The sequence below is a fragment of the Archocentrus centrarchus genome, chromosome 24 (genome assembly GCF_007364275.1).
Source record: "Archocentrus centrarchus isolate MPI-CPG fArcCen1 chromosome 24, fArcCen1, whole genome shotgun sequence".
Classification (NCBI taxonomy): Eukaryota; Metazoa; Chordata; class Actinopteri; order Cichliformes; family Cichlidae; genus Archocentrus; species Archocentrus centrarchus.
In genome coordinates this window covers 21,399,609-21,424,051 of record NC_044369.1, presented here as the reverse complement: position 1 = coordinate 21,424,051, position 24,443 = coordinate 21,399,609, and the positions used below count along the sequence as shown (strand labels likewise).

The 24,443-nt window shown below is 40.3% G+C and overlaps 1 protein-coding gene across 1 annotated transcript in view; it reads right to left on the bottom strand.

The window, feature by feature from the left end:
- Positions 1-24,443, bottom strand: part of LOC115774319 (MAM domain-containing glycosylphosphatidylinositol anchor protein 2) — a 195,920-nt gene that overhangs the window by 76,842 nt on the left and 94,635 nt on the right. The window contains exons 4-6 of the mRNA XM_030721530.1: positions 14,747-14,943; positions 9,110-9,242; positions 8,619-8,888 (exon numbers count right to left, since the gene is read on the bottom strand). Of these exons, the coding sequence (XP_030577390.1) occupies positions 8,619-8,888; positions 9,110-9,242; positions 14,747-14,943 (600 nt within the window). The remainder of the gene's footprint in view (positions 1-8,618; positions 8,889-9,109; positions 9,243-14,746; positions 14,944-24,443) is intronic.

Sequence of the window (24,443 nt, the reverse complement as noted above, 5' to 3'; positions counted from 1 at the left end):
CCTTACTTGTTGGTATGGACCACAGTCCACAGCTAACAAGTGAGATTCAGTTGTTTTTGTCACACCTGTCACACACCAACTTTTACAAAGCTTACATAGTCAGATTTAAGTTAATGATGTCAGACAAGTGTTTATTCAACTCTATAGAGAGAGGATAATACATGGAAATAAACTGTAAGGAAAATTATACATATATAAGTTTTTTGAAAGAACATTTTACCATTATCTATGAAATGTGTTAAATATAAATGAAATGCTATCTTTGTGTATCTACTTTGTTATGCATTAGATTTAAGCACAAATATCAAGTAGCAGTATAGGAAATCCAGCTTTATTTTTAAAAGTAATGCTGGCACTGCAAATTCTGAGGCACAAAGCACAAGTCAACATATGCACAAACAAGTTGTGCATGCATTATAGATGAACTTGGAAGCTGGTTCCTTTTTATCATCATCAGAGCTTCCTGTCATTGAACCTTGACTATAGCAAGATGCTGAGGAGTAAAACATCAACGATCTTCGGCAACTTTCTTCTTGGTAATATCAACAGATAAAAGGTGGCTCTGTTTGTACTTATATTTGCATTGCATGTCGCCTGCATCTGATTTTGCTTGAGAGGTTGCATGCCGTATTCTTTTGAATCATTACCGTTCATATTACAGTGTTCCCACGTTCCCTTTCTTGCTGCAAACTGAAGGGTTTTTGCCTGTAGCAAGCCTTTTTGATTCTCCATAGCTTTAATGGCCTGTGGGAATAATGGGTGGCCTGTACATGAAAGCGCAGATAATCACACAAAGAGAAAAGCCGCGGTTGAGGTCTTCTTTTACAGAGACCTCGTGTCACATGGCAGGATTACAACAGCACCACAGGGGGACCTTCTTAGTTAAGGATGCAGACAGCACTGACATATTGGTCATACAGAACACATATGTATGCGTTTAATATAAAGACATAAAGCTGTTAATTATGGAAACACATACACGGAGCAACACTGCTAAAAAAAGAGATGTTTGAACGTGTTTTTCCCTGCACTCTCTCTCTTGTGCATTCCCTCTGCCTTTGTCTGGTGGAGAAGAAAGATGTGTCTCACTCTACTCTCTCTGAATCATTATCCTACTGTCTAGCCATCAGTCCATCTCATTTTTCAGTGAGCCCTGTCTGTCCATCTCTCAGCAGGTGTCTTACTGTGCTCTCCATTCATTCTTGTGGAGAATATCAGCATGTGAAGCTGAGCTCATCTCTCTGAGCCAGATGGATGTCTCTAGAAACTGCCACTCACTTCATCAGCTCGTCTCAAGGTTAAACACACACACACACACAAAAAAGGACAACGGCCAGTGGAATGGTTCAAAACCCAAGGCGTTCACACATATACGCGTACACACACTTTTGTGCCGCCAACCAAACACCTTTCATTTTCCTCTTATCACTCTGTGTTTTCACATTAGCACCAACACATTCCCCATGCATCAGCAGCTTTACAAAATCACAACCACACAAATCCCCATCCTTTGCGGGGGTGGGTGGGCACTAAATGCTGCGCCCAACCTTCACGCTGACCTCTGCCTTTAATTTATGTTCAAAAGGATTCACTTGCATACACTGGCGCAGCATAAAGCAACAAAACAGGTATGTGCACATGTATAGGCACACTCCTACACATACAAATAAAATAACACATAGACCCTCTCTAGGGCCAGCGCCTGTGCCAGTCCTGGTCCTGGCCAGCCCCCGCCTTGAATCTGGCATTCATGAATGGAAATATATTCAGCTTTTGACTACAATTTATTCCAAAGCAAATTTGATAAGGGTCATTCTCATGTTGGTTCACATGCTGACAGAGAGGTTTTTACAGGGCACGTCATTTTTGTTTTCTCACCATTAAATAGTCTAAATATAAACAGCAGGGAGCCCCCAGTGAAAGACTGTATTTTTGTTTCTCTGTATATGACAGCAAGCGTCCAATCAGAGTTACAGAATGAGGATGGTAACTGCTTGACTTTGTCCATATTTATGCTCAAATATGTGTACGTGTGTGGATGTGTGCAATTAGCTGTTCCTGCGTTAGCAGGTCTGAATAATGAATGCCTTCGACGTGAAAGCCTGTAAATATCTGAAAAGCTGCCAATACCTGGATTTGTCAGGACATCCAGACGGAATATCTGATAACATTTGATTTGGAATCTTTGAAAGTGACAGCAATGCTCATTTCTCTCCCATAACACAGAAGGAAAACATATTTGCTTTGGGAAACGATGGGAAACACATGCACAGAGACGGCTGTGTGTGTGCTGGAAGACATGAAAAACACAACGCCAGACCAACTGTCCATTTCAACACCATCTACAGACAGTTCTGTCATAATTCACCAATCCTCCATTTGAAAGCTGCCCTCTTATATTTGCCCCCCCCAAAAAAAAAAAAAAAAAAAAAGAAACAACTGAGTGCAGAGTATCTTTGCATTGTCGCAACAGTTATATCACAACTGGTGTCGTTGCCGGTCATAGAATAGACTCAAGTGGCAGAGAAAAGCAGGGTAGTGACCTGCATTTGAAGACGTGTTGCGGATCCCTAATCCATAAAAAGGATCCTGTCAGCAGGGTGATGTGATGCCAGTAGCTTGCTGGGGCCGGCTGTGGAGATGGCCAAGCCCTGGAAGGCAGTCTGGCTGGTGGGACAGTATGGCCACCGAAACTACCATCTGCTAGGGAGAGATGTGTGTTTTCACATACACGGCCCCCTTTGGCAGCAGCAGTTTGTTAGGGCTTCTCAAGGACTGGAGACAAGAGTGAACAAGCTGAGATAGGCAAAGAGGAGGCCACAGGGTGACCCTGCAAATCGAGCAAAATAAACTCAGTGTAGCAGAACCAAATCATTTGGTATTTCGTGTACACATGCAGTATATGCACAAGAATAGCAACAACTAAGCGCATGTGCATATGCTTTCTTCCAAAGGGCTTAAAAGGCAAACATTTTAGCCTTCAATGCTTCTTACTTACACACAACACATTTCTTAGAGCACTGTCAATCATGCAAATGCACACAAACACACAGGCAGACAGAAGGTCTGTCCTGTCTGTGGATTGGCCTCAAGTGCAAGGCTGCTGTTGGAGCAGCTGTACTGTATGATTTGTTAAACATAATTTATAAAAATCTAAAGTTTTCATCTGTGAATATGACAGATTTTTATCAAAAAAGAAAGAAAAAGCAATATCTGAGCTTGAGACTGAGGTGGATGAAGGTTATCTGTTTGAACTGAAGCAAATTATATACAGTAAAATGGAATGTGACTAAATATGTACAAAGTAATTCTTGAGTGAACTCTACGCTTTTATAGCAAAAAAGTAATCAGTGTAGTGGTGATCAATCCAATACTGTTAAAATTTTACCACAGTTCCCTTAACCTTTTGTTGCTACGAAAACAAAAGTAGGAAATCCCTCATACATTTGCTCCGTTTCTCTCCAGCTCCTTGGTTTGTAATCTGACAGCTGCACCATAGTGTAGCTCAGTTAGGGAGATGGAAGCGAGGAGTATCTTTATGCCGTGGAAGTAGTCAGACTGTTTTGAATTTGTGAGTGAAAAGGCACTGCAGATCACAGAAAAAAAATGCAAATTGCATGTGGGTGATAGTAAGTGTCTACTTAAAATTTGAAGAAGCACCTGCTGCTAAGCAGAGCTACAAAGTATCCCACTGAAGAGGAGAATGATGCTCCAAAAGAGCAGTGGCTACTTTTAGGTTCGACTAAAGCGAAAAATCCAAAAGGTCGTGACTGGTTACGTAGTGGAGGACATGCTACCAATATCATGTCACTATGGAACGAGATTAAGTCAGTGCATTCAAAGGCACAGTAAGCTACAGTATATGTCCTCTGAACCAGAAACACGGACTGTCAAAGGGGTGTTCATTTTTGATAATATCAGTAGCTAACACAGTAAAATCCCTTGTTACTTTTTAAGAGTACAGGTTTTTGAAACTAGCAACTAGCTACTTTAAATTAGACGTACAAATCATTAACTATTATTATACATGCTTTATCTGTATATTAGATAGGACTGAAAGCTGAATTAAGGATAGCGGTCATTATTCTTTACAATGTTTGGGTTATATGATTACGTAAAAAAGGGGATTTAGCAGATAATGTTTAGCTACAGTGTACTTCCAAAAATCTACAGAAAATTATGTGACGGGAGAAAAAACTTTGATTTGCTTCTAAATTCAAAGATCTAACAGTATCCATGGTGATCGAAGTTTCCCACTAAGGACGGAAATTTAGCACAACCCCATCCCAGCGCCCCCCCACCAGCCCTCTTAATACAGAATGATGCTGTGAGCTTGCTTTCATGCCGCGTGACACTCACTTACAGGAAGAATCACTTTGAGGGAAGCGCCACAAAGATGCTGCAAAAGCACGAGTACACAAAGGAGAAAGGGTTCTGAAAAAGAATGACTCACAGTTTGGTTTTAAGACAAGTAGTCGTCAAACAGAATATAATTATCTGTATCATGCTGATATGGTCAGAGCAAGTGATGATACAAGCCTTTAAGCATCGTGCTGTTTAAAATAAAGCGCGCTGTGCTGCTGCTTGCACTGAGCTTCGAGCTTTACAGCAAAATCTATTAGGGCGCAAATTATATATTAAATCGCTGAATTTAGACATGTATCTGCCACCGCACAGCTATGACGATCATAATTATTTAGTGCATGCTGATCCCAAAATTGAATCTGCGTCACTGCCAGCTCATCAGACTCAGGAGAGTGATCCTGAGATATGTGATAGCATGCTGAACCCACCTCCTGTTAATTAGTGATGTCAAAATAGACAACTTCCCCTCTGGTTTCAACTAACTATTCCTCACAGTTTATTTGCCTGTCACATAAAAAAGATCTAAACAGCAATGTGTTGGCTTTTATAGCATTCATTCCATCTCTAGTGCTTGGTCCAAATTAAATTTGACATCAGTGATGTGTTGCTCGACTTTGGATTGTTTCCCATCACATGATTATGTCACCTAAGTTTGTCTTCCTTTCTAATTGACTCTGCTTTGATGATATCTCTGTGTCCACACTCAGCTATTATCCAACTAGTTTGGTCAAAATGTATTTTGACTGTCTGTAGTGATTGATCCCAGAACTGTACTGACAAGAGTGACTTTTCATTGGTCTGATAAGAATGTGCCCAATTTATTTTCTTTTGTCAGAGGCCTTTAATTTGCTTTATCACATGTTCATTAATTGTGCCATTTGGACCGTCTCCCTCCCTCCCTCCCTCCCTCCCTCCCTCCCTCCGTCATTTATTTCTTTCATTTGTTTCTTCTTGCTGTTTGATGTGTGATGATTCAGTAATTTTATATAGTTGAGTTCTTCTCAACAGTTAATTTCTTTACTGACCCATTCTATATCTATCTAGTGTAAACATCGAAATAAAAGTCAAAGTGATGTAAGCGGGTTTTAGGAGCCTTTAAGGCTTTAAGAGAACACACAAAGATACATATCAGTGATCATACAGTAATGTCCAAAAGTCTCAAGCCACCCTCATTTCTTCATATTTTGTTTGGGAAATAGATGTAGCTAATTATTTAAACATCCAAAAACAAATGGAAATGCAGAATATAAGCCAAAAACAATATTGGTGGTCAATATTTGGTATGACCACCTTTATTCTTTAACACAGTCTGAACTCAACTTTCTGCCTAAGTCATTTCTTTAAGGAATAGTTCTCCAGGCTTCTTGAAGGACATCCAAAAGCTCTTCTTGGGATGTTGGCTGGCTTTTACTCCATCCTCAAGATGATCCTACACTGCTTCAATAATGCTAAGGCTCTGGGGAGGCCAATTCATGACCCATTGTGTGTGATGGTACTTTTCTGTGCTCATAATTCCATCAGGTTTGATAAGATCCACAACACCACTGACTGTAATGCAACCCAGAACCATGACAGAGCCTCCACCTTGCTTTACAGATGGCTTTAGACACTCACTGTTGTACCTCTCTCCTGACATCATGTTAAATTTCACCTGTTGCCACTGTTTTTTAGTCCACTTCTTGTGTAATGTGGCATACCTCAACCTTTTCTCCATGTTTCCCATCCTAAGAATGGCTTCTTGACAGCCACTCTTCCAATGAGACCATTTCTGAAGAGGCTTCAGTGAACAGCAGATGAATCAGCTGAAGGGCCAAATGCATCTCTCAAGTCCTGTGTCAGCTCTTTTTTGGATTCTTTCCTTTTTTCTTAAGGAGTTGACTTTCAGATGCTGTAGATAGTGTTTTAGTTTTTTGTTTTTTTCCCAATTTTTTTCCAAAAAGAAAAAACCCCAAGAAATCTTAAGAAATTTACCACGTTTTACTCCAAAATGTTGAACTTGCAGTTAACCTGCCAAAACACAGTATTTCACTGAAAAAAACACAAATGACTCAAATAAACCTAAAAGGTTTCTTAGGTAGTTTCTTATTTAATACAGTTGTGAACCATCTTTTCAAGTGTGTCCTATTTCCTCAAATTCTTTGAGGACACACTGCAGACCATGCTGAGATATAGAAGTTAATATATTAGATGCGTTTTCAGGTAACAGCTCTTTGGGACTCACCTTGTTGATGATGTTTCATAGGTCGGCATTAAGTGACTTATAACAAAGCATTGCTCTGAATATGGTAAGGTACCAGGACTGCAGTGAAAATGAGTGATAAAGCAGCCAGTGTCCAAAGAAAAACTTTGAAAGCCTGGAGAGCTATTGCTCAAGGCCACTTTAAAAAACATATAAGAAAGTCTGGTTCCTTGAAAGCAAAATACAAAGAAAAGAGAGGTGGCTCAAGACTTTTGCACAGTACAGTAACTCCACAGTGGGTGCATATTATTTTTTTATGTTTTGTTTAATGGATATGATTTTACAAAAGGTAACAATTTTATACTGTATCTAAGGCAAAATTATGGAAATTTACTGCATTAAGCTTTTATATCTGGTCTGATGACCGCAGCCTGTACAAACAAAAACCTTATTTTTCTTCAAACTTCTACACAACAAATCTGTGGCTGTATATGTGTATCCTACTAGAAATCCAAGTTGAATAATGCATATTCTTCCCGTTTAACTTTACACAAGTGCAGACAATGCTCCATAGGCTTAGGCAGATGTGATCAGGCAGTGTCTATATTCAAACAACAGCATATTTAACAGAGATAGTGAATTCTCTTTTATGATATTTTAGATCCCATATGTGAAGTATTGTGCATCCAGATGTGAGACACATCAGTGAGAGTGTGATATTTATTGCAGCGATCGCCTGCAGTGAGTGTGCTCTGACTTATTTGTTCCCACGGGACACCTGACATCTCTTTGATGTAAGCCTATCAGTTCTTAAGTCCTCAACTGTATGGGCACATTCACAATACAGAGACGGGGTATATCTGTCAGGGGGACCATCAGAGATGATTTGTTGATGATTTGATTTTTAGCCTAGGGAGTATATGGCCGCATAAATAAATGCTTCCAAACAGGTTCAGCATGGAGGCGACCTGATGATGGAGCTGTGGCATAATCTCTGAGATGAAAAGAGAAAACTGTGACAAACTACATTTGTCATTCTCCTAAACTCATATTCAGATTTCTTCCATTTTTTGTGCGCAGAGAGAAAGTTAAAAGTATGAAATTGAATATGCTTTTGTTTTTTGTTTTTGCATTAGGATCATTGCAGGAATGCTTGTTTTGTTTGTCTGGCTTCAGCTAATTTCCCATTCAGGGCATTGGTATCTTCTGTTATGTCACAGATAAAAGCCTGATCAAAAACCACTCTTAATCCTCAAGCTTAGCAACAGCGATCGATTTAAAAGTATCAAAGTCAATTTCCTCTGACATTGCGCCGCATCTCTGCCACTCTGATAGAGAAATGGCTTTTCTTTACAAATTCCAAGATTGCCTTTATTACTAATTAGCCTTCAAGTAAGTTTTTGGCATTTGATTTTACATTTCATGTGCCAGGTTCATATCTAGAATAAGTGCCCATCATCCTGTAGGTACCCGCTTTGATAGTGAACCATCAGTACGACAAGCATGCAGAAAGTGGTACTCAGAAAACAGTTATTTCTGTAATGAGCTACAGCAAGATCAGATGCTCCTCTGCCTCCTGTGCCACTCAGGTGAAGAGCAGCTTGGAAAATAATGTTTTTCTGGTAATGACCAAGCAGACAGCAGTGACCCTCCTCCAGCTGCTCTTGTTAAATTTGTGATAACCACTTCTTGAATCAGTGTATTTTAATTAATGGGTTCACACTCTCTTTCCCCTGGCATTGCTTTCAACTGTAACTTCAGACTATGGGACCGTACTTCTTATCTGAAGGTATCGAGCTAAACTGTGAATGAATTGAATAAAGATTCTAAACATAAATAAAAGGGCTTGCCCATAATTTTAGGGCTGTGGCATGTTAGTTTTGTATATGATTTAAGGATATGTTTGCTGCAGTATATTTTTTACTCATTTAAAACACAAATGAATTGGAATGATCTGATAAACTGTTAGTCACAGGCTTTTTTTTGATTCCCAACCACACCGGAGTATTGTTTTCACAATACTACGCATACTGGGACTTATATACTATTTGTATTTGCAGCCATGCATTCTCACCTCGCACCACAATGGTAGTGGACTTCTTGGCAGGGTTTCCCACATTGTTGCTGGCCACGCAGCTGTAGACCCCTGCCTCATCTGAGGTGATGGCTGGAAGCGTAAGTGTGCCACCCTTCACCACACTTCTTTGTGGCAGGCTGTCATTAGTGCTGACCCAGGTGAGAATGGGGGGTGGCTCACCTCCGGTAGTGATGCAAACCAAGGATACTGTCTGTCCCGGGTTCACCACAATAGGATCCTCCACCAGCAGTTTGATGGATGGGGAGGCTGCGGAAAGAGAGAGTGTGGCATCGATGACAGACTGGAAGAAGATGGACGGCTTTGGCAGTTCTGACAGTTACAGAATAACTCAGCTGAGCAACTGCACAACAGTTCATCTTCCTGTTCCTAAAACTCTCTTTTTTACATTTATCCTACATTTGTAGGATGTAATTATTTTGGCTGTAATATGCTTTCTGTGCCCAAAAGTCAATAGTGATCTGGAGTACCTGTCTTGTTGGTGAGTCTAAAGATAACACTGCGGTCAGGAATCCCACACACATTTCTGACGGAGGCGATGCAGCTGTAGTTAGCGTAGTCCTGGGGGCGCAGGTTCTTCAGCTTCAAAATCTTTGTTTCCCCCTGCAGCTCAGACGAAAAAACAACACTGGTATGCAAATGTGTGCAAAAATATGAACATAATCAAGTGAAATAAATAAATAAAAAAAATACTAGGTACTGGGAAGGACATGACAAAGGTCAAATAGCTCCAAAGAAAAGTCAAAGAGATTAATATGTATGCAATTTTAATAAAGATACAGTAGGTGAAAATGTGCAGCAGAATTCAAGGATTTCAGAATTAAATCCAAATGAAATTGATCCTGATATTTTTTCATCAATGTGTGGATTGCACTCTAGTGAAAAGCCCTGCAGCATTTTTTTTTAACCACAGAGCTCCAGGAATATAGATGGGCTCGGTAGGGGATCTCTCCACAGAAATGGCTCGCCCATTGACAATGTGCGTTTGATTCCAACTGGGCCTGTCAACTGAGCCCCACCCAAAAGGTTATGGTAAGGATGTAAATCTTTGATCTGGCTGACTCCATTGTGTGGGTGTAGGGAGGGAATCACAGATGAGTCAGCCACATACTGTGGCAGTACAGACAATGTGGCAATCACTCACAACTTTCACACCCTTTCATTTCTAGTAAGGCTCACAGATAAATTAATTGTATTAGATGAGCCATGGACCTAGCTTTCTGCTTCCTTTATTTTTCTGTTACCACTTTTGCTTTGAAGCAGATATCAGGGAATGATCTCCAGGGTACTGAGGTATTCAAAATGCAATTGGTGCAACTGGGAGGAAAGTTTATTAGAAAATGCAAGGGGTAGAAGGCGAAAAAAAAAACTGAAAAGACAAACCCACTAAACCAAAGCGGAGCGGGGGATTGAGGGCCACATTGATGGGGAGATTGAACACTATAGTACATAAGAGCTTCAGGAATGGGAGTTGATGGCTGTTGATAAAGGACAAAGACATTGTGGGGGAGTGAGGTGTCATTTAGCAAAAATGTTGCCTCTCTAGCTGTGTTTTCATGCTTAAACTAAGAAAAAAAAAATCAAAACCAGTTGGAGTAACTTAAAATATTTGGTGGTAAAGATGACTTGAGGGTATTTTTCATGCAAGCAGCAGGACGCTGGCTCTGGGAAAACGTCTGATGAAGATGAATCAAAAAGATGGTTACCACATTCTGAGACGTGGTAACATTCGAGACGCTACTTGCCTTTTTAGATCTCTAATTCATTAATGAACCATCTATTGGACTGCTTGTCTGCTTGAAAGGCTGGGCACTTGGACCAACATAATTTGCTAATGCCTCATAGGAAATCAAGAAAACAAAGCATTTAAAAAAAAAAATGCTATACTAACATTTATAACTGCAAACCTTACTAAACAGAAACAAAGTTATTTTAGAAGACACAATTTTTTTTAAACATGGCCCACTGATGAGACTCTTTAAAATGGCAGAAAGCAAACTTTTTTTTTTTTTTACCAAAAAAATGTGAATAAAGGAGGTTTTATCAGCCTCATTTCACATTCATGTTGTGAGTGTAGTGGGCTACATTAGGGTAGCAGTTGTAAATGTTAGTAAGCAGTTAATGAATTGATTTTCTTTTTGACCTTTTCCATAAGCTAGCTGGACAAACAGTGTGTTGCAGCAGTCTTCCTAATTAATTAGAGCCAAAAACATAAAAAACACACACACAAGCAAACTGTCTTTTTGTTCACAGCTTGTCCACTCCAACTTTGATATTAAAGCCAATCACTTATTAGTAAATGATACATTACAGATTATTACCATTTAATAACTGTTACAGTCTCTGAAAATGGGACAGAAAAAAATGTACAAAGAGAATATCATACCACACAAAAATACCAAATTCATTTAAGTGTTAATTATTGTAACAGCTTGAAATTGGACCAGAAATGATGGGTGAAGGGGATAATTGTACTATTCTCTGGCACATTGTGGGGAAAGTTGTGGGGCAAGAGGGAGAACATTGCAGACAACAGACCGGCCGGGGTTTCTGCAATAAAGCCACAGCTCTGCTCACTTAATTATGAACTGGTTCTTCATACTGAGTTTAACATGCCACCCCTGCATTTCTATAGCATCGGTGGGAATATAAAGCATTTGGAGGGCTGAAAAAGGTGACGAAATGAAGCTGGAATGAAGAATAATTGAGTGAGGAAGTTGTAAAGACAAACTTAACTAAAAATATCCATGGATATAAAAGGAAAACCAGACAGAACTCGACCCTGCAGCTTTGATTTAGGTCAGTTACAAGTGATTCACTCAACAGTCTGTGGAGAGTTCAGGCAATTGTTCAGATATATTGTTGAAAAATAATGTTATTAGCCATTTATATGTGCAAATTACTTGGAGTCTAGTCAGGATTTATTTGGGGTTGGATTCCCGTAATGCTAATCTCTGAGTTTTGGGTTGTGTTCAAATTTCAAACCCAATTAAGGACTTAATAGAGGGCAGGATGAAGGAGCAAGGGAAGGAGCAAAAGAGGTATGAAGAGCTGGATGGAAGGGAGAAGTGTCTTTTGGGGCCCAGTTGTGCAACTTTTTCAGACTCCTTCACCCACTCTATTAGTTCCCAGCTATCTTTCTCCATTTGGCCAAACATCAATTTCACTTCCTTTTTTTTTTCCCCCTCTCGCCACTTCTTAAGCCTCTTTTCCCCTCTCAAATGTCTTTTACTCTTTGTCATAGATTTGTATTCTCTCAGATGCTCCGTTCCACATAAAACTCACATCCAATTCAATCAACTAAAAAAAAGAAAAAAAAAGAAAAAAACTACAATTCCCTCACAAGTGACTGAACAATCTCAATCAGTTCTTTGTTGACTGCACAAAATCCATTTTGGAACAAAGCTTCTCAATTTTCAGACGGTAAAGAAAATCCACTTGCTCATCTGAAAGAACTGATTGTGAAGAAAAGTCTTTTCGCAGCCTTTCAGCATCTGCAAATCCTTAATATGCATGTAACTCATGAAACTGGGTTAGTGAGGCTGGTACTGCGCGTTAAAGTATGCAGCAGGGTTCTACAACAAATGGCCACAACAATAACATTATTTCCAATACATAACCAAATCACCCAAATCAAATAGCAACACTATAATTACGTGACAACGTGGTGTGCTGATTTGGTAATTAGCAACTGTGGCTTACTCATCCTGGTAGAGAAAAATGCAGAAAGGGTGTGCGCTTGTTGTGACAGTGTGATGCTGGGTTTGTTAACTTGCTGTCAAATGAGGTCAATGTATACTGCTATTTACATTTGTACTTGTAGTATCTGTCTAAAGCTTTGCAGTACTCGTAAAAATATACTACAATGGGCAATATTACAGTGTATTACTACTATTAATAATGTAATTGCTAAGAAAGGTGGTTTGGGCTTATCCTTTTCTTTTTCTTTTCAGTGCAATGAAGCTTCACATCTGATGGCAAAAATAATACTTTGCCTTTTCTATTCATTGTGACTGACAGAAACAAAAACACCCTCCCGTGGTAAGAGAGCAATATACTATGGGAAGTTGATAAAAATTACAAACTTTTTTTTCTTTATTTACAATGAAAAATTTCCTTTGATTTCTTTTCCCTTCCAATGGTTAAACACACACACACACACACACACACACGAAGGTGTCACAGCTGCGACTTAATTCTGGTCATGAGTGGATCTCTAAATAAATATGAGAGCACGCTGTGAGACAGAGTTTCAGCTAATTTAGCACCTGATAAACAGAGCTTGTGCTCTGCCTTCAGTCAGTTATTATAGTGGTTTCACATCCTCTGTTTTGTATCAGCCTATTTGTTCTTTCTCTGTAGTCTCCAGGGGGAGGCCACAAGGTGCATGTCTTAATGATGGCTTGCGCCAAACGGAATTAAAAGACTTCTGCCAAAGGTTCATGTTCACATGGTAACACTTTTAGACCATAGACAGTGAAGAAGATGGATATAACTTTATGGTTGAAGAACTGAAGCCACTGCAGAAGTGCCTTGAACCTGCAGCCACCAGATGGCGATAGGTGTGGTTACAAAAAGACTTCCTGTAGTCCTGTTGAGGTTTTGCAGACAATCTTAGAGACTGGTCCATGACCATCTGGCAAAAATGAGCATTCTCCGACCTGTTGTAAGTGGTTGCTGGAGGTTGATAGCAGTTGCTAAGAAAACGATCGCTAAAGCCCCAGTCATACAAGCTGACAGACCAGTCAGTGACACCTGGCAACCACCTATTGCATTCCCCAACCAGTTGGCAAAAACCTCCTTATGACTGCTTTGGTCTCTAGCATATTGCTGTGGTCATAGTTTCAATGGAAGTGATGGACTTTTCTACAAACTCTGTCCAGCTACTCTCTGAGATTCAGTGAAACTGTCAAAAGTGTGACACAGAAGTAGATGCATATGATTGGTTGTTTTAAAAATGTTTTCTGTTCAAACACATGCTATTTAAGATGCTGTTTGCAATATAGCTCTTGATGACCCTGATGAAGGCCACGAGCTGAAATGCACTGGTCAAGTAACAAAGTCGTTCTTCATACCACAAGTGTTGCTGGAGCTTCAAACTCTTTAAAAGTGTGACAAGCCAGAAACGTCTTCAAAGTAAAAGGAGCACCTTTTGAAACATATTAGCTGCAACACTGAATCACAACTTTTATTCTGAAGGCAGACCTTCTCTATTTCCAGTTTTTGTTCTCAAGTTTTACTACTGCTGGGCTAGTAGTTTGCAAGTATTTGCAGATAACATGAAACACTACAGGCTACTGTGGCAACCTGGTATAACCAAAGAAATCTAGGAGGTCTTTGGTGGAGCACCTTCTTCGCGACCGATTTCGCCCAGCGACAGCTGTCAACCTCCAGGAACCACTGCTAACTGGCCAGGGAATGCATTTCCCTAGCAACCAGTGGTTGTATCACGTCCAAAATGGTGGACAACTCTTGAGCAATGTGTGTACGATGTCACGTGAGAAACCTCTGTAGAAGAAAGAAAAAAGCTTTCTTTCTTGGCCTCTACAAACACCTTGTGGCTGAACTCATTGTCTTAGTCACTCCTTTTGGGTCATACTGAATAAAAAATAAATCTATTTTGTAAATGTTTGTCAGACCATCTTTAAAAAGGAGGATTAACCCTTCCAAATGCTCACTGACCAATACCTGCACCAGGCTGAGAATTTCAGATGTTAGCTACAGGAACGGATCACTATCATCGCAGTTTTCTAGCGGGTGCGGCCATTAGTACTAGCAAGTGGTCTGATACCGCTAGCCTGTGAATTTTTTTAATTTTAATTTTGTTAATCACAAGTCATTAGTCAATGAGTGAGTGGTTTCACACTCAAACCCTCCCATTATTGTCACATTCAGTTGTCTTCCAACCAAAGATGGCGACAGCAGAAACGTTTATCTCTTAGCTTCAAAACAGGAGTTCAGAGATCAACGGGTGATGTCACTAATTAAGTACGTCCATCTTTTATACTGTCTATGATTTTAGACCTTTAAAACAAAGCAACTTTCTTGGCATGTGATACTCATTTTGATTTGAGATACTCATTCAAATCACGTTCCCTCTGCCTTACCTGTGTGAAAAATGGCTCATAGATCTCCACACCCTTGTCTGAGCCTTGCGTCAGGACCTCTCTCCCACGATGCCAGCTGTAGCGGACAGGCGGGTTGGAATTCGCCACACAGCGCAGGAATACAGTCCTCTCATAGTAGAACTGTTCCTTAGCCTCTCCTATACTCTGGTGCACTGTCACCACCGGGTCATCAAGATCTGTGAAAGGATCACACACACACACACACAGAGGAGGACGGTATCAATAAACACTTTCCCATTTTTCTCTGAACAACAATTCTATAGATCAATATGTCACACTCACTAGATTTATATATACATATTCAAATGTGCTAGCAATAATGAACAAATCTGTATAGTATCAGTAATCACAAATATAATCTCTCACAATGTGCACTTCTCGATTGTGGTTAGAGGTCTGCCCGAAAGGGTCAGGATTCTCATTGCATTAGGGGAGCCAGTAATCAGCATGCACTCTGGGGTCAATGTGAGAAAGGTGAGAAGCTCACTACTTGAACTATTTAAGTCAATAGGATGCCGCCCAAGCGAGCATTGACTTCCCAGTCAAATCGAGCTGCTGTGTGTTCCAAGTCGCACTCCATTGTGAGCTTCAAAGAGGAGAGGATGACAAATACTGTGCACAAAATGATGTTTGATGTCCATCACTTCAAAGAATACTGTTTGGTTGGCCTCCGCTCTGATTCAGGCACTCTGTGATTTGACACATCTGTTACTCTACCCATTTCCTGGCAGATCTGAGGGAAGTTTTACCCCAATACCAGACAGTTGGTTATTTGAGAAAGTGCCTGTCGTTGATTAAATGGATTCAAAGTTAATCATCTTACCCGGCTATCGCATTAAGCCTTGGCAAATGGTGTTCATCATAGCTGTGGTGTCTTTTAGCATGCTAATACTCGTCTTTTAGATTATGTCCATTTGCACGCTTAAAGAACGTGGGGAGCTAGCTGTTTCCCTTTCATCTCCATCCGAGATGCAATCAGTTTTTCGCACAAGCAAAAAAGGCAATTTAAGGGAGAGGATGAGAGACGCTCATGCAAGTTATCCTTCATCCTAAAATTCTAACTGATAACAGCTGACCTTTTGCATGTGTGGGGGGATATGATTGAGAGCATTAATGAGTGAGTTAGTGTATCAGTGAATGGGCAACAAGGTGGATGAGTGAGCTGATGTGCGAATATGTGAGTGAAAGAGGGCAAACAGCTTATAGCAAATGAATATCCAAATCTTTAATGATTATAAGCCTCTAGAGAAAAACTACACATGCTTTAGGTACCGTTAATGGATAAATTCATTCCTTTTAATTCAGTAGCTGTGGCCCACCCTTGGATTTGCAAAGGATCAGCTCCTAATCAAAGGGGCCGTGGGCCACAGCATCCCGCCTGGACACACCAGCCAGAGAATGCTGATTCCTCAGTTTCATTAAAGACGTGTTCTGCCCTACAGCCCCTTAATCAAAATCTAGCAGCGGTCAATACTTCATCCAGGATCCATTACAGTGTCTCAGGTAAGAGCAATTACCTTTGGAGGGGTGGGGAGAAAAAAAAAAACAGGGGAGGGGGTGACAATGCTCCAGAGAAGACAGAGCAATTGCAGGGCCATTTTAGAGGAGCAGATTGCTCTAAGTAAATACACTGATTCATTATAGAGAGGAGAAGAAGAGTATGAATCCTACATCTTATCTCTGACTCTACTCAGCTTCTGCCCCATCTGTTTCCTGCTACGAACAGTCAGTTTACCAACTGCAGCAGGAATGGAGTGATTCATTGACAGCCCCATCTACCCCGGGATACATGTGTCATTGAACACTGGACCTGATAGGAGGGTGGCTTTTTTTTTTCACTTGGTGACAAGAGAGTGCCTGTATATTTGTATATTAGGTAAGGAGTGGGTTGTGCTATAAATAGGGCTGAAATGATATGCAGAGAGGGAGTGGATGCTAGGAGCGCAAAGAGATAAATATGGAAATATGGAAATTTACGCAGTGGATTAAAATTTGATGAATTTCAAACAAAATTCCACCTCCACCATAATTTTTTCTCCCCCCCATAAGGATTGTGTGTGTTTGTGTGCGTGTGTGTGTCACTCTTGTGCAATTAGCTTCTGAAGTCACGCTTGACTGATTGTGAAGCTTAAATCCCAGAGCCCACAGGAAAACTGCGGTGTACAAGCAGTCTGCGCCAGAGTTGTTAGGGTTTGTAATTGCAGGTTTATGGGTTCACAGGCCGGTAAATCTGCCCATGTACAGCTAAACGCTCTAGCGCACTAACCGTAGCATCACTCCTGCTCACCTCTATCAGCCATGACAAGACTTGAAACTCTGTGTTTCTCTGTAATGGGGGGAAGGGCAGTATGATGCACAAATGTGCAAACACTAGATGCAACGCGCGTGCGAGTCAGAGGCGGTCTCACAAGACGGGCATAAAAAGGCACTCAGTTTATCTTTTTAATCCTCTCCGGTGAGAAAACCTCAAATAAAAATCCGACAATGCTGATATTCCCATTTGAATAGCAGAAATCAGATTTTTACTTTACAGGCCTACGAAAACATTTGTTGGACAAATAGGCACAAGTGAGTGGTTTGGATAAAAGAGAAACTGAAGACTAAAGAAGGCACTTCATTATCACATCAAACCTTGGCTCTTTCCTTTCATGTCCCCCACCCACCCACTTCCAAAAAGCGCAGACACCTACATGAAAACACGCGTACTACCCCACTCCACCTACACACATCCAACCACGCAGACACCAACATGCCACACGCATAGACACACACACACACCTTTTTGGTACTGTCTCCTGGGTGCTAATCTAATGTGAGTTTGTCTATTTCTTCTTGGCTTTGATGTCTTTCACCCTCTCCACCTGACTTGCCAAAGTCACCTGAGAAGAGAGAGCCTATCAGGCTTTCGGGCCGTCAGCCATGAGCAACAGAGGACGGCGATTAATTTCACCTAATCACTGTCCCAGTGTGATTACCAGCGGGAGCTGCTGACCTGAATGACATTTGTGAAATGTCTTTCATGAGTGAAAACAGCTCTCTTATGTCACTGACAAGCTATGTGCTTTTATTTTGTGCCAAGGGACGGCGAGAGACAGAGTAAGAGGTGTGTGTGTGTGTGTGTGTGTGTGTGGGGGGGGGGGGGGGGGGGGGGGGGGGGGTCGGGGGGGGTCAGAAACATTAAAAAAAAAAAGGTTGAGTATGAAAGATGCAGGATTATTGGAGCAATTGCAGGGTAAAACAGTTGTTTCTGGGTCTGAAGTAATTGTGATCCCCTTTTTCTTGGTCTTGAAACTGTTGCTGAGAATGCGTGTCCCATCCAATTTAATGTCCATCAGCTGTTTTGTTTTTAAAATTTTATTTTAATTAAAATTTTTAAAAGCCTGAGATTATTAATAATAAATTGAAACAATGGGCAGTGAGGATTCTACACAAAATATCAATGTCTGGAATATTCTCAGGCTGAGGCATTATGTCTGGGATAAATATAGCGTACAAAGCTCTAAAATTGCTGACAGCATGCACTGTTATGTGTAAACACACATCAAATAAGTGAGCCCGAATAAAACATGATATAGATGGTGTGTAATTACTGTTTGCTGAATGATGCACTTTATTGCATTTCATTTATGTGGGTCACAAGGTTAATAACCCACTTTGGTGATATATAACATTCATCTCATGCAGAAGCCTCTGATGGAATATGTGAATCCAGCATGTAATTTACTGTCAGAACATTTCCTTTTCCTCCATCTCTCAACCCCTTGGCAATAGTGACCTCTATCTCATGGCTACACTCCACAATAACTACCTCCTGCTAACTGTATCTATTTGGCGTCATCTGTTGCTTCATACTAAAGTGTGATTGTCGAGGCGGATGGATGAGTTTGGGGGGAGGGTGCGGGCATGATGCATCTATTTCTGCAATAAGTCCACTCTGACGATGGTGCCTGTGTAGCAGAGATATCTCAGTAAACTGAATATCATTCTCTGAGACATGAGATATGAGCGTGAGCAGCTTCGTGTGCTGCTGTGCTCTCAGTGCTGTCGGGGGGATAAAAGGAGGGAGAGGAGAGAATCCACTGAGGAACTCATTCAGATGCGGCAGTGTGGCACACACATCTCTGTGCTGAGAAACAAAGAAACAGTGAGTGGACACACTGCACAATAAGAGTTAGTTAGTAGGGTAATACCCACATGGCTAGTATCCCAGCAATGTTAAATATCTTAAAATTGTTGTGACATTTCATGGCTTGTTATATGTATACTTTATAAGCTGCAGAGTATAGTGTTATGATGAGGCTGTGTAGGTATTTTTTTCACTTTTCAGAAGTAGGGAGGTGGAATAGTTGATAGGTCTTTGCATACTAACTCAATCTACTCTTCATTGAGTCGCAAGAAATGAGAGTAGAGTGATGTTTACCTGGCTCAGCACTCATTTGATAAACCAATCCTTTGCTTTGCTGTTCCCTCAACATTTTGAGCAGATCACTGTGCAGGTTGGATTTAAAGAAAGTAGAGACATTTTTGGTTCCAGTTTATTCAATTTCTTTTCTTCATGTGGCAGATATAATTTTGTATTTTCTCAATTCGGCAGCAATCTGTGCTCAATGATGAACGTCCCTGAGCACAAGAATTCCACCACAGAATACGTCAGTTATTAATGTTTTAATGCAGCTCTGCCCCGGGTCACATCATGGTTATTCAGCACTGGTTGTTGGCCTTGTTTGTTGTGTACAAAGATGTCTCATAATAGCATACACTATATTGCCAAACATATTCACGCACCACTCCAAATCCTTTAATTCTGGTGTTCCAATGACTTCCATGGCCACAGGTGTATAAAACCAAGCACCTAAACATGCAGACAGCTTCTACAAACATTTGTGAATGAATGGGTCGCTGTCAGGAGCTCAGTGAATTTCAATGCGGTGCCGTGATAGGATGCCACTTGTGCAACAAGTCCAGTCGAGAAATTTCCTCAGGAATTTAGCTCATGAACAGTGTGTAGAGAGCTTCATGGAATGGGTTTCCATGGCCGAGCAGCTGCATGCAAGCCTTACATCATCAAACACAATGAAAAGTGTTTGATGCAGTGGTGTAAAGCACACTGACACTGGACTCAAAAGCAGTGGAGACGTTTTCTCTGGGCTAACAAATCACGCGTCTCCATCTGGCAATCTGATGGTCAAGTCTGGGTGGTTGCCAGGAGAACAGTACTTGTCTAACTGCATTGTGCCAACAGTAAAGTTTGATGGAGGGGGGATTATGGTGTGGGCTTCAGCACACCAAGACATTTTGGACTATTTCATGCTCCCAACTATGTGGGAACAGTTTCTGGATGACCCCTTCCTGTTCCAACATGACTGCACACCAGTGCACAAAGCAAGGTTTTGGTGTGGAAGAACTTGACTGGCCTGCACAGAGTCCTGACCTCAACCCAATAGAACACCTTTGAGATGAATTAGAGCAGAGACTGCGAGCCACACCTTCTCGTCCAACATCAGTGTCTGACCTCAGAAATGCACTTCTGGAAGAATGGCCAAAAATTCCCATAAACACACTCCTAAACCTTGTGGAAAGCCTTCCCAGAAGAGTTGAAGCTGTTATAGCTCAAAGGGTTGGCTGACAACATATTAAACCCTATTGATTAAGAATGGGATGTCACTAAAATTCATATGTGTGTGAAGGCAGACAAGCAAATACTCTTGTATATTCTGTACCGTAGATGATGAAATCTCAAGCAGAGTAGTGCTTTCTGGCCCAACTTTATTTACTTTTGAAGCGAACAGAAAAGAGGATAAGATCTGAAGAAGTTAAAGCTCCTGCAACACCTGTAGCAAGCACAACAATTTTATTGCTTGACTGATGGGTTTTGCCCTGTGGCCTTCAACATGATTTTATCACTACCCCGATTAGTTGTTCTGAACTGGCTGCCCACACAGTCATTGGGTGAACCCCTACTCATGTTTTCTTCTGAAAGTCTCAGGCTCTGTGGTATGCTCGTATTATACCTAATCATGTTACTTACTGTATTAACCCTTAGTATGTTTTTCCTTCTCATTGTCACCAAGTACTTGCTCATAGGGGGTCGTTTTGACTGTTGGGTTTTCTCTGTATTATTGTAGGGTCTTTACCCACAATACAAAGTGCCTCAAGGTGACTGTTTGTTGTGATTTGGTGCTATACAAATAAAATTGAATTGAATATTAAAAAATAAAAACATCTGGATTGTGCCTTTGTACAATTTAATCTCTTGTTTAAATAAACATCATTGCAATCCATAAAACTCCTGCAAATAACTACAAGCAACAAACTAATCTTCAGCCCCTGTTAATGTTTTGTCAAAACCCACACTTATTACAGACCACGGTAGCAACAATGTATTATTAGGATCATTTTAACTTGTAACAGATATGAAGCTGTAGAGCAAAGTAAATGAGGTGAAAGTCAATACATATTAAGGGTGTTTTGCTTTTTTGGAGAGTTCTGTGTGTGGTTTTTTGATGCAGTCAGATCTTTGATTCCTATTGTGATGTCCATTTAAAGAATTCCCTCCACGTTTTAATAAATCTAACAGAAATTAAGTGCTTCAAGTGAAAGGAAGTAAAGGCAGATAATTTAAAAACACACTTTTGAAAACACACCTAATATGCTACTTCTGAAATGAATGTCACTGACATTTAACATTTCGATATATATTAAAAAAATACTGTCAGCTCAAAAAAAAAAAAAAAAATTTCCAAAATTAGATCCTCCTTGTTTGCTAGTGACTTGCATAAGGTCATGCATTCTGTAATTTTTTCCCGCCTTGATTTTTTAATGGTATTCATACCAGCATCAGTCAGAACTCACTTCACCGACTAAATTCAAAATTCAAAACATCGCTGCCTGGATTTTAACTGGCACCAAGAAATATGAGTGTATTACTCCAGTATTAGCAAGTTTACACCGGCTACTTGTTAAATTTTGTATTGATTTTAAAACCTTACTAATAACTTTTAAAGCATTAATGGCCTTGTTTCAACTTATGTCAATGACTTAGTTTCGTATGTGACTAGGTGCTTACTTACATCTGGGCTGGTGGTTATTTCAATGTCTCGGCCAGTAAACAAAGGTCAGGGGGCCTTTGTTATTAGAAGTCTCAAACTCTCCCAAAGTCTCCCATTGAGCTCAGAATGTCGACTTCCTTATTGTCTTTTCAGTTTCTTCTTAATTTTTTTTTTAAGTTGTAAAGCTTTCATGACCATTTGATAGGTGGCAATGCTGGTTTTATTTTGCTTGTACATTCTTACTATTTGTCTTATTTGGTTTCCTTTTGATGATTTTTAACCATGTCTTGGATTTCTTTGTAGTTTTTCTGTCTGTGAAGCACATTGCACTTCTGTTAAGGAATGTGCTATATAAATGAAGCTTAGTATTATCGTCATTACTAACAAGTAAATAACGAATATTGTTGTGATTGCAGCAGAAGAACAGGAATAAATATCCAAATCTCTTTTGTAATAAAAAACACTTCAGTGGGTTCATCAGGTCAGCTAGCTTGATGTGTGCACCTCCCACCCATCCACACCTAAGTATAGGAATATTTGAAATGAACTGCAATCACTGGGTCAGTTATTGGTGGTCAAAAAAGCAGTTTTAATAAACTGTGAAGGTGCACATCTTTGACATTGGGGGTTTATAGCAGCTTCACTGCTGTCTCTGCCAGGAACATTAACCCAGCTGGACAAGCAGGGTTAAGGCTTGTAAAGGGCAATACACCACCACTGCCATGGCAGTTCTTTGGCATGAATCTGTGGTGCTGTGTAACAAGCACTGAATAATTCATTAAGTATTTCAACATCTCTGCGTTTATTTGAATTTAAATTTGCACTAGGGGAGGAGAAGGAAGCGGCTTTCCTCTCACTTTCTCTATAAAATGTCCCTTACTTGCTATCCCTCTGCCTTAGGCTGCACATCCTCTCACTCTTTTTCTCTCTCGCTCTTGAGCCATTATAGGATATGCATTAAGTATTAAGGTAATGGTACTGTAACTAAGTCCCTCTGTCAGGCCACAGTCATCAGGCCTGGTTAAGTATAATTACTGCAAATTAAAGTAACAGTGCAAAATGGAGTCAATGGAGTGACTGTAAACAATGAGGCGTGCTACATTGCTGATAGCAGAGTAGCCTAAGTGAATATAGATATAGATTTTGATAATGTTATAGTAGCATGATGGTGAAAAAAAAATCTATTTTTAATTTTCTATGAGAGCTTATTTATAAACTTTGTATTGCTCTGTTTTCCTTGAAGTCAAAATTCTGAAAGCAGATTATGTTTAAGCTCACAGAGAGGATGCGGTTTCCCTCCAGCAAGAAAAAGTCATCATACACTTTAATTGTGCTTTTTAAACTGTTGCTTGAAGAGGGAATCTAAGGAACACTGCAACGTGATGTTCCTTCGAGACAATGCTTTTCAAATTATGCTGTCTTGTGCCATCATGTCTGTAGGTGTAAGACCAGAGTGAGTTTCTTGTATGTACTCATGGGCATTGCATGTGATAAATGGAGGGGCATACGTCAGCAGCCTGACTGAAAGGGCTGCAACCCCTCACTTCCTCCCGGTGATGGAAATGGGGAAATAATGAGGCCTATTTCTGCTCTGCGTGAGCAGTGTTTGTGTTTGTATGTGTGTTGGGGGGTAAGGAGTAATGAATCTTCTCTTCATCCTCTCCCTTAGACAGTGGCATCTGCCTCAGCCCATCTCTTCTCTAATTCATCTCCCAAGAAAACAAGCAGGCCACAGACCACTGATCTAAACAACAACACGTAGAAAGCCGCTATTAGAGTTGGAGGCAAAGCATCAGTGACATGATGGAGTTCTTTTCTGGTTTGAGCCTAATGACCTTCTCCTTTGTTCGGTTTGGACACCCAAGGAAGGTACATCTTTTGTGAACGATGATTTGAAAGCATGTTCTCTAAAAAAAAAGAGACCACGGTACCAGTAGCTGGATATCAACAAAAAAGTCTAAAAATAAATAATAAATAGTTTATTCAAGTAAAGCAGTAAATGTCCTTTTTGAACACGTGTTGCAGGCGACGTGTATTTGTTGGGGAAGAAAAATGGCCATTTAAAAAACATGGAAGAGTACTGAATAAAATAAAAAAAATCAATATAACCTCTAGTGGTAGTGAACTAAGCCCAAGCAAAACATTTTAACTATTAGCATTTGTTGACCTCATCTGTCACATCTTGGATCCTTATTGATCGAGCATTAGGGAAGCATGATATTCCAGTTTCTCGCAATTTGAGGTAAAGATGTCACATGCAAAAAACAAACAAACAAACAAACAAAAAACCCAGAGGTATTCCTATGTCTTTTCTTTATCTGGTAAAATCTGATTAAATATTTGCTGACATAAAATAATACTTAATGTTGCAGTGAATTCCACTGCAGACTCATTCAATTCAATTCACTTCACTTTCATTTATATAGTGCCAAATCACAACAGTCAGCACAAGGCACATTATATTGTAATAATTTACAATATAATTTACAATAATTATAGAGAAAAACCAAACGATCAAAATGACCCCCTATGAGGAAGCACTTGGTGACAGTGGGAAGGAAAAACTCCCGTTTAACAGGAAGAAACCTCCAGCAGCACCAGGCTCAGGGAGGGGCAGCCATCTGCTG